The sequence below is a fragment of the Struthio camelus genome, chromosome 5, assembly GCF_040807025.1.
Source record: "Struthio camelus isolate bStrCam1 chromosome 5, bStrCam1.hap1, whole genome shotgun sequence".
Classification (NCBI taxonomy): domain Eukaryota; kingdom Metazoa; phylum Chordata; class Aves; order Struthioniformes; family Struthionidae; genus Struthio; species Struthio camelus.
The window spans coordinates 75,924,962-75,935,548 of NC_090946.1; the positions used below are offsets into that span (position 1 = coordinate 75,924,962).

The 10,587-nt window shown below is 36.4% G+C and overlaps 1 protein-coding gene across 9 annotated transcripts in view; it reads left to right on the forward strand.

The window, feature by feature from the left end:
- The window catches only part of PPP2R5E (protein phosphatase 2 regulatory subunit B'epsilon), a 78,650-nt gene extending 70,034 nt beyond the window's left edge, over positions 1–8,616 (forward strand). For 7 of the 9 annotated variants that reach the window (XM_068947339.1, XM_068947336.1, XM_068947337.1 and 4 more), the window contains 2 exons: positions 1,273–1,374; positions 4,047–8,616. In XM_068947339.1, the coding sequence (XP_068803440.1) occupies positions 1,273–1,374; positions 4,047–4,146 (202 nt within the window). In that variant the 3' untranslated portion in view covers positions 4,147–8,616. The remainder of the gene's footprint in view (positions 1–1,272; positions 1,375–4,046) is intronic. The other 2 variants (XM_068947341.1, XM_068947340.1) reach the window with 1 other exon arrangement.
- Positions 8,617–10,587: the final 1,971 nt, after the last annotated feature.

The window sequence follows — 10,587 nt, forward strand, 5'->3', positions numbered from 1 at the left end:
GTTAAGATACATGTAAAGTAAAGAAGATAGTTACAAGTATATTTATTCTTATAAGAACGTATTGAAATGCGGGCAACACAACAGAAGTATGTAGAAAGAGGCAAATAGTGGGGACGGGGCAGGGGGTGGCAGACACAAGTTTATCTGCTATCTAGATTAGCTCCAAAGGTTCCTGTCTCCTCTAAGGTTCCTTCACCACTTCCTGGGTGAAAAGGCATTTCCTAAGCAGCCCCATGTCCAGACATAAGGACCGTAGTGGGGAGGGGGTCAGGAACTGGGATCTCTTGACTTATAATCCATTCCAGCTTCTTTGTATGCTGTTCATATTCAGTTCTTCCCTGCTGCCCTTTTAGTTGCTTCGGTTTTTTCTTTATCTTCAGCACTGCCAGAAGGAAATTTTGACCTCTAGATAATAAGGCTATTGGCAGATCCGTCTGCTTTTGGAAATTCCAGTAGGTTTAAGTTAGTTATCCAGTCAGATGCTTTAAAAGAGAAATCCACTTATTCCTTTTTTTTGAACTTTTTTGAGATAGAACGCCTTTGAATGCTTAAAAAAATTATTATACACCTTCTCTTCTTATATGCCTGTCACTTTTATGCAATTAAACAACTAGAATTAAATGAGCTGTGGTATATTGGCTCTTGCCTGGGATCAGGGACAGCCATAAGCAAAGTAGATACTGTGTATATATTTATATATACACTGCTTTATACACTGCCATATCTCACCTAAATGATTTGTGTTTTTTAAAGATTGTTTTGTTTTCCGTGTACCAAAGTAAAAATTAATACGGAAGGTATGAATACAAAGAAATCAATCTTGAAATCCGAACTTGTATTTTGCGTAGATGCACTGAACGTTCAGCTTCATAGAAAAATCTTAAGGAAACATGAATCATTCCCATTTCATGTATAAATTCTATTATTTACGCTAGCATTGATGATTTTTATCCTTGGGGTTGCATTCAGAGTTGCTACACAGCATGAGGGAAGAGTGCAGTTTTATGTAATAGCTTTCTGCTGTCATCTTTTGCCCTAGAGTTTTGGGTGGTTCTATTTACGTAATCAGTAGAGAAATGAAATTTGATTCTCACCTTCAAATGTTTTAATCAAGAGTAGTTTCACTGAAATTGAAGGATTTACATTGTCATACTTGAAAGAGCAGAATCAGCCCCAGAAACGCTGGTAAGAGAAGATACTGTACTTTCCCATGTGATTTCAGCTGAAACTAATAGACTCCTCCTTTCTTTTTTCTTCTGTAATGTTTCACAGGGCTATTGTGGCTTTAGTCTACAATGTGTTGAAGGCATTCATGGAAATGAACAGCACCATGTTTGACGAGCTGACAGCCACTTACAAGTCAGATCGTCAGCGGTAACTTTTTAAAGCTTTTTTTGTCAGCTGTGCATAAGGCCTGCTGTTTACTTTTTCTCTTACACTCAGCTGTAATTGCATAATCTCACACGTAATTGACACAATGCCTCATTTTCTTTCTGCATGCTCTTTAGCTGCCTTCTTGCGAGATGTAGGATAATACCGTGTATAGATGGTTCTTTATCCCTTATGAAATACAGTACCCATTGCATAGCTTGTGAATCTGCATTCCCTGTGGAATTCCTTTTGGCTCCACCTTCCGAAACGCTTAAACATTTCAAGATCTTCAGTAATGAAAGAAAAACAAGGGTTTAGGGATACCATTTTGCTTAAAGACTTCAAAAGAGTCACACTGAGGTTAGGAAAGAGATGTGAGGGAAAATCCTAAGATACGGTTTTCCAAGATACTGTTCTTAGGCTAGATGTGGTCTTAAAGCAAAGAGGCACCTCTCAACCCGTTCAGTTTTTCTTATTCGAATTCAGAGGTCTTGCTGTATTTGAATCTTCTAGCGTGCAGGACCTGTTAGAGCCGTACCACTCATACAGTCATTAGTTGCGCTCTAGTAAAATGTTTTTTGTCTCTTCTCCTTGATCTTCATTTTGTTATTATAGCGCGTCAACCTTTGTCTAAAATTTCAGCTTATCCAAAGCAGCAGGTGAAAAAAATGAGGAAACTTTGGGAACTCTGGGGAGTTTGCGACTTCGTTTAAGTCATACCTTTTGTGTGACTTGGGGTTCCCACAAGCAAAGCGAAGGGTACTGTATGTCATCAGACCTTGTTAGGTTAGTATAGCCTCTAAAGTCTCTTGGAGGCCATGGTATTTTTTTAATTGTGTGACTGGAGTCACACTGTCCATCCTTCTGCTTTATTGTTGTAAAATAAGAAGTTTTCTCCAGGAAAAATCTGCAATGATTAGGTTAGTTTGTTAATATACCGTTTTACTCTCAGAGGCTTAGATCTATATGTGAGCTAAGTCGCAGATGATTTCTAAATAGGCCTTGACAAATACGGCTCAGTCTGATAACGCAGCTGAGACCACGCTGCATGGTTTTCTGGTGGAAAAGGCAGAGAATGTTAGGACAGGGCATCTAATCCAGCCATGTACTGAGGAGCCTCAGCTGCAAGTTAAATAAATCAGTGGATGCTGCCCTTACCCTGCACCTTAGATGAGGCACTCTGCATTTAACAGGATCAGACAGTGCTGTAGCATGTCCTGTATATAAATAACGGCTGAAATTTATTGACTGAATGGCATAAAGAATTTTTCTAGCACCTACTGACATCTTTTCTTCTAAAAAGGCTGGTGCTGACTGTTTCACCATTTTTATTTACTAATAATCATTTAAAAATGTATGAATATCTGAATGTATAAAATGGGACGTTTACCTTAATGCATCCAGTAAACCTCGGTCGTCTCAGTAAAACGGCATTTACAAGGTGTAGCTTTTATACCGTTTAAAGCTTGTGGATAAGTATATTTGGTATTAACGACTATAATAGGTCAAGTAGGTAAGCTGGCTGAGGTTATCATCCTTTGACCGCTTTTTAGTAAGCACGCCTATACATCATAATGATTAGATGATAAATAACTGGTAAGTAGCCTGAAAATATTGGGCCATTTCACTTATTCTTTTACATTTACATTTAAATACTCTTTTTTTTTTTTTTAAACTATTCCTTCAGGGACTTATTTGTGAGTTGTTCATATTTTTTATATGTTTAAAATACTCTTGGGAAATTGAATTTTCAAATTGAGTGAGCTAGTTGTTGGCACTATGACTGAATCAAGATGTGTAGGAATAAAGTTTCTAATCTACTGAAATACTTTCAGAAATTCTGTAATGTGACAAGGTGAGAGAATCTGTATGTCTGTAATTGTTAGGTTTGCATTGGACCTGAACCTGCAAGGTGATTTAGTAGAAATGGAAAGTTTTTTGTTTTGTTTTGTTTGTTAAACTTGCAGTATCAGGAACATTAACTCTAAGCAAGCTGTGGCAAAGACAGGAAACTTAAACAGCAAATAATGCAGGTAAAGCAACCATTGGGTTTGCTGTTAATCCAGTCGGCCAATAAAGTCTGCCGTTAAAGCAAGTGCCACATAGATTTTGTTGTAGGAATTCTTTACGGAAAAAAGAGTAAAGCACTGATCGAAGGACATCCTGTAACTGAGCTTTCCTTTGGCTAATGCCTGAGCTATGTGAAAGCCCCGTCAAATCAGTATAAGTGGTTCTAAAACAATAAGGGGGGAGCACTCATTCTGGAAAGCGGCTGTCATTTATAAGATTAAAAATAGCTTTCTTAAATAAACTTGAAAATAATTTAATGTAAGTTAATCCTGGAAATGTTAGTTTTTAGTAATCTTGATATATTTGATCCACAGTAAAATTCCACTGCATTTTTTTTCTTCTGTGTTGCAAAGTACTGACTATGGGCGCTCTTATTTTTCCAGATTACATTTACGTTTTTCTCCTGCTACTTTGTTTAGCAGTATTCATGTAGGTAGCAAAAAGCAGAGAACTAAGTGAACACAATTTACAAAAATTAAATATACATTAGGAGAACTGCAGATGTATTGAACAAAGTTAGTGCTGCTAATTAACGTCAACTATGTTTTTGCTACATAAATACTTTACAGTCTTCTCCTAACTCTTCATTTTATTTCATCTGTCAGTGAGAAGAAGAAAGAAAAAGAGCGTGAAGAACTGTGGAAAAAACTGGAGGATTTGGAATTAAAGAGAGGTCTTAGACGTGATGGAATAATTCCAACTTAACGAAAAAACGAAACAGCATTATTAACCTGTGGAGTCACACATTTATGTAGTAGAAGATGGAGCAACAGTTTTCTGTATTGTGCAACTTTACAGTAGATTTCACATTTGTTTCATTATTACAACAGCACTGTATATACCTGTCTCTAAGTAAAGGAAAAAAATAAGGACTTTAATCCAAAGTTTGGACAGCAGATGGACTTCTCAGAACTTTGCAAACATAATCATTGTTTTAACCCTTCTTTAAAACCCGTCTTCAAAGATCTGTTGATGAAAATTGCGATGTCAAATTCCATTGTCAGGACCTGTTCCTTATTTATCGTTAGCAGAGAGTATAATACAACTTTCAAATGTGAACAATCTTAAAATTTAGCTTGTCTTTCTGCTAAACTGTTAAGTGTATTTATAGTAAAAGAGAAAAAAGACTGTCATTTCCTTATGAGTTTGTGTAACATCCTCCTTCTCTGGATAACTTTACTGTAATTTGACTTTTTTTTTTTTTTTTTTTTCCTTTTGCACATCGTCATAAGTTGAATGTCCATTCAAATCAGGGCCTTGAAAAATATAGGTCCTGAATAAAGTTTTGTTTACTGGTGTGAGCATTCTTAGTACCAGGCTATCTCTGGTGCTTCTTTAATTTGAACATTAGGAGTTGAGAAACCAATAGGTCATAAACATAGTAGGAAAGGGAGCCTTGGATTCATGCACCTATTTATTGCAAATCCAAATTAGCGTCCGCAATCCTTTAAAAACGGGCAGTGGTAACACCCAGGATTTCAGTACCTAACCAGTATTAGTGAAATGGCATTGGACATGCATACCAGAGCTGTTTTAGAAATACTAATTGCTAAATTATTAGTATGTTTTATTGGACCATTCTGAAAGAATAAAGACAAACGCTAAACAGTGCAAGCGTGAAATTGATCTCCAGTGGTCATGGATCTAATTGGAAATTGAAGTGAGCGAGCAGTTTGGACTGTTTGGAGTTGTTGCCTTACTTTTTAATATGTATTTATAAAGTGTTCCAGCAAAAGAGGATGTAGCCTCTAAGAAACATACTATAGTGTTTTTGTGGTTCTAGTACTATTACTCATCACAGCACCAGCCCTATGGTCTTAGCTGGAAAGGATTCTGGATAATATACTTCTGCATTCTCATCTGGATGCTCATTCCTAACTACTGTATTTGTTACCAAAAGTGGTTCTACAAATGCTACTGAAAAAAATTCTGGAAATCCTAATGTTCTGAGTATTAATAATAAAGTTTAAAATGCTTTTATATCAAAGGTGCATTGTGACCAAATTGTTTAAAACAAAAGACAAAAAAAAAAAACAAAAAGAAGAGGGCTGTATTATAAGTATACATTATTGGCTATCTGCTTTGTATTTGAAAGTGGAATCTTACATCTTTGGTAGGTTAAAATGCTGATAAGACTTATGTACAGTATATATTTAGCTAATGCAGTTGCATTATTATATACCGAAAGGTATGTGTTTCAGGATTTTTCTCCAGGATGTTTTTGAACTGTTATAGACATGACAACAGTGAATTGATAATCCGAAACCATCAATCGAGCAGTATTTACAGTATAAAACTGATTTGGTGTTCATGAGTCTTTGTGATAGTTGCAAACATGAATTTATGACCTGTTGCCATTGATAGAAATACAATATAGATACAAGCTTGTATATTTTTTCTTCTTACCATTTAAATATACAGTAGGATTTGAAGTTTTCTTGTTTCCAGGCACAGAAAGGAGGAAAAAAAGAATTCCCTTCTAGACTACTGACTGCTTCAGGATTATCAGGTCACAGTTTGTACTCCTGGGTCTGCGCACACGAATGTTGTAAACTCAACAATTTTGTAAAAACTTGACACTGTTAATTCTGGGAAAAAAAGTGGAACTAGTCATATGCAACACCAAACACAACATGGTTTAATGGGATTAATATGAGCTTCTTTTAAGAACACTGACTGGGACGCAATGTAAATTAGGCAGTTACTGTCATAGTTGAAACATTTTATTTTAAATTGCTGAAGCAAAGGTGCAAGCTGAAATACTGAAGATTAAATAAATTTATAACAAATCATGTCCCTTAGCCCATTGATTTTGACAGTCTTTTATTTCTGTTACAAAAAATATTTGCTAGTGTGATTTTCGTGTGAAATGACCATGCTTTATAAGAGCGTGGACTTAAACTCATGCTTGAAGACTGTGTTGAATTGTCAAGTATTGAGATATAATGGAGGAAAAAAATTTAATGTTTTCCACCTGGTGGCGTAAAACACAACAATGTGACATTAGAAAAAGCACCTTGTCCTGTACTTAGAGTTTAGGTGAGTGTTGTTTGTTCATAACTGTTTTTGGTTTTGACATGACGTTCTGGTATTGATCATACAAAACTGATGAGAACCTGATGGGTTGCAATATTTTGTTACCTCTGATGTTACCTCTGATGTGGGGATAGTGGGGAGTATCTAAAGTTTATAGATGATTTATCACTTCCGAGAAGGAATGTTTCTTTAAGCGGAATGAGACAATGTGATATTAGTCACAAGACTCTAAAAGGCTGATGTGACGTTAGGTTGCACTGTGCGATGTGTGTGAAGAAGCACTTGCCCCAGAATATGACTGTACCCCCGGGATCCACTGCTTGCTGCAACCCAAATGCAATATTCTGCCGCTGTGTTGTGTACAGAGCTCCCATTGGTATCGATGGGAGTTTCGGGCAAAGAAGAAGGCAGCGTATGGGCCCAAGTGTGATCAGTGCATCTATTTAATTATGCTTCCGTTTTGCTTCCTGAGTTCCAGAAACTACCTTTTATTTGTGTAAATGTGTTTATTAACTGCTCTTACAGCAGCTGTTGGGTGGTCGCTCGTGTCCTGTACCATATTGGTTTCAGGAGAAAGGACTGAATACTGTTTGGTAAAAGGAAAGAGTTACATTTTCAATACTAGGGCATTGCATCAGGTCATGGGGATATAACAACTGTAAAACAACTTTCATATACTTTAAATCAAGCACACATTGCTTTCTTCATCTTGCAGGTCTCCCTTATTGTTTTTCTTTCTCATTGGTTTTGAGTGTTTTTTGTCTCCCTTCCAGACATTGGAATGCTTTAAATAAAAGTATTCTGATGCCATTGGAGCATTCACTTGCGGGGTTACAGTAAATTTAATCTTGGTTTTATTAGCAGAGATAAAAGGATTTAATTTATTTTTTATCTCCTATATATGGAAAAATGCAGGCTGTTAACTAAGAACTGCTTGAGTAAGAATTGCAGCAGCTGTACTTACACATGTGTAAGTATAGCCTCAGGCTCTCTTACACACTATGGGAATAAAAATATATTAGGAGCTTTTTAAAACCTCTTTATTGTTTTGTGAGAAGAGGGAAAGAACTGAATATATTCCTCTCCCCCCAAATAAAACCCAAATAATTTGGTTTTAGATCTATCTTAGAAAACAAAGATGCCTTTTTTCTTAATTGTATAACAATACCACCGCAGAGCAGTTGCCCTAAAACAAGATAAAGGTGACAGCGTGCAAGATTGGAGAATGGAAGAATGTTTTTATTTACATGTGTTTGGTTGTTTTTTTTTTTTTTTTTTTTTTGCTCACCTGCTTCACTTAGCAGCTATTGAGCCACAAATTAGATTTTTCTAGTTGGTATCCACAGCAGATTTTATATTCCCTAGTTTTTCATTTTTTGAAGTGTGTGAAACAGGATCTTGAAACAGAATGAAACTAATATTGATTCAAAGCTTCTATCCAAGTGTTGCTTCCTATCCACAGGAGCACGCACTTTTTATCATGACCTCTCTGAATACAGGTTTTTTGTTATTTGGATCACTTACTTGTAAATATGTTGTATTCATAACCTCATGTAATGATGAGGAGTTTTCACATATAAATAGTACCAATTCATTTCTTGTTGTTGTCCTATTTTTGATTGTAGTATAGCGAATGACCTGTCATGCTTTTTGTTTAAAGGTTAGCATTAGAGTCATAGATCTCTTAATATTTTAGCATTTCATTGTTTAAGCAGGAGAGGGCAGCAAAAGTTCATTTTTCCCCATAGGAATGCTCTGGTCCATTATTGTTTTTAAACTTTGATGCATTTAACTATCTGTGGGTAGGGGGGAAAAATGAAACATTTTTTTATATATATTAAAAGGTGCATATGAAAATATATAGACTGGTCTAACCAGACTGTGAAAATGTCTTCTACTCTACATCAAAGTAATAATAAAAGAAAGGTATCTTCCACCTCTGGATAAAGTGCAAGCAGGTCTTAAGCTCTTGGATTCAAATGTCAATTCTTTGGAAATAGTTTACTTTCTTAAAAATGGTATCAAAGAAACTCGAACTCAATGGTGCTCCCAGCTATAAATGTGTAATCTTCCTCTTTTGCACATGCTCAAGAGGCTCTGTACTGTGGGTGCATCTAAATAAAGAAGCAATGAAGTGTTTTCCAGGTGCTTGGCTTTTTTTTCTACCTCCTCCCATCTAAACTCCATGTACCTTCTCAGCAGTGAACTTCCAGCTATCAGATATCTGCTCTTATGTATTAAGTGAAAGGATACTTGTGTGAGGAAGAACACCTAAACGATGAGGTGCTAATTCAAGTTTCTGCCAGAATTACCATTGTCAACTCCCAGTTTTCATTAAGGGCTTTTTTTTTAAAGGCCCTCCTATGATGATGAGCATCTTTATACTGCATGCAACCAAACTGGTGAGGGAAGTGAGGAGCAGTGGACAGAGGAAAACAGGCACTAGGTCTGCAGCATCCTTTTGAACCCTTTCAGCCTTATACTTTGCAGCTGGTAAAGGAACAAGACTCATCAAGAGATGCCCGAGCTGGTCGCTTGCGTGGGAAACACCCTCTGGAGAGAACTGCAAGTAGAGCCTGGTAAGGGATAGTGTTCATGCACAGCTTCAACAGGAGCATAATAGGCATGGATGCTGCAATAAAACTGGAGACAATGTACGTTCTGTACATCTGCTTTTGATTTTAAAATGCCAGTTGTCTAGATGAATTATTCCGGTAACCTATTTACTAAAAATTATTTCAATTTTGAATTTTACCAAATTAATTCTTCAGCAATTGGATCTTGCATGCCTTTGTTAGAAGAGCTCATTATCAGAAATCCCTCTAGTACTTGTAAGACAATGTTCAGATCACTTTTTAACACCCTCATGTATAAATCAAAGTTTGTTTAGTTTATTGCAAGGCAAGTATTTTCCAATTAAGTTGCTTAAAAACAATTAACATTAGAACTTGCACTAAGTTGGCCTTCAGGGTAGGTTTTGTTTTTTGTACTTGGAAAATAGAAAACAACCTTTAAAGGATTGGAATTCAGAATTTGAAAAGCAGTTTCCTAATTTTCGTAATGATAATTTCTTTGCTTATTTTTTGCCTATGTGTTTCCTTCTAAGGAATGTTTTGATTTCTCATATAATAGCAGAGCTTCAGGTTTTATCTTAAACTGAATTTGGATCCCGGATCAGAGGTCTGTGGCCTGCAAAAGCTGCTTTTGTATGCAGATAAAAGCTATTCCCACGTCTGGATTCAATTACCACTTTAATGTACGGTAAAGCAGTACTTTAGGTATTAAATTAGAAACTGATAGACGGTCTTGCATTATGAATTCAAAGCTATGTATTTAGAGATTAAATGCTGAAGCCGAAGCAAATACAGTGGATTTGCTAATAAAAACCTTGAAGGGAAACATAACTAACCCCACTGCACACTTTTCTGGAAGCTCCTGTCACATGAAAAATGTCATACTGACACTTTATATTTTTGTTCCTGTTTTTTTCTTTTTTTTTTTTTTTCCTCAATAATTTAGTCTATTCAGTACCTTTTCCTGCAAATTGCAGATAGCACGAGGGGTTAGGGATCATTTTGGAAGAATGAAAAGTTTACGATATTTGGTAAAAACAAACAAACAAACATCTTTTGCATTACTGGACAGTGACTCATACCTCTGATACCTGTTTGAAAATGCATGGGAACTACTTTTGCATTATCCCTGAATCTGGGGCGGTCTTCAGAAGAGAGCACGAGAACGGGAGCACAGTTAAATGTTCTATACTGCTTCTGAATCCTGTTACAGAAATGAGGCAAGTTTTTGTTTGTGTCTGAAGACTCTGCACTTCACCTCCAGAGAAAGCAACAACCCAAGAGGCAATATTTCTAGAAAGCATCTGGACAGTGGAGTGGTGCATTGAGGATAGATATGCCAACCTGCCAACCCAAGCACAACAAAGTTCAAGCATAATTGGCCTGACATTAAGGAAGGAAAGACATTGCCTTGGTACAAGGATGCGTACAAGCCGCTGGCAACAAAAGGCAGCAGTTACCTTCAAAGCCTTTTTGGACACACGAGGCTATGGTCAGTTTTGAAAAAAAATCTCTCATTTCAATGTCTCTCATTGCC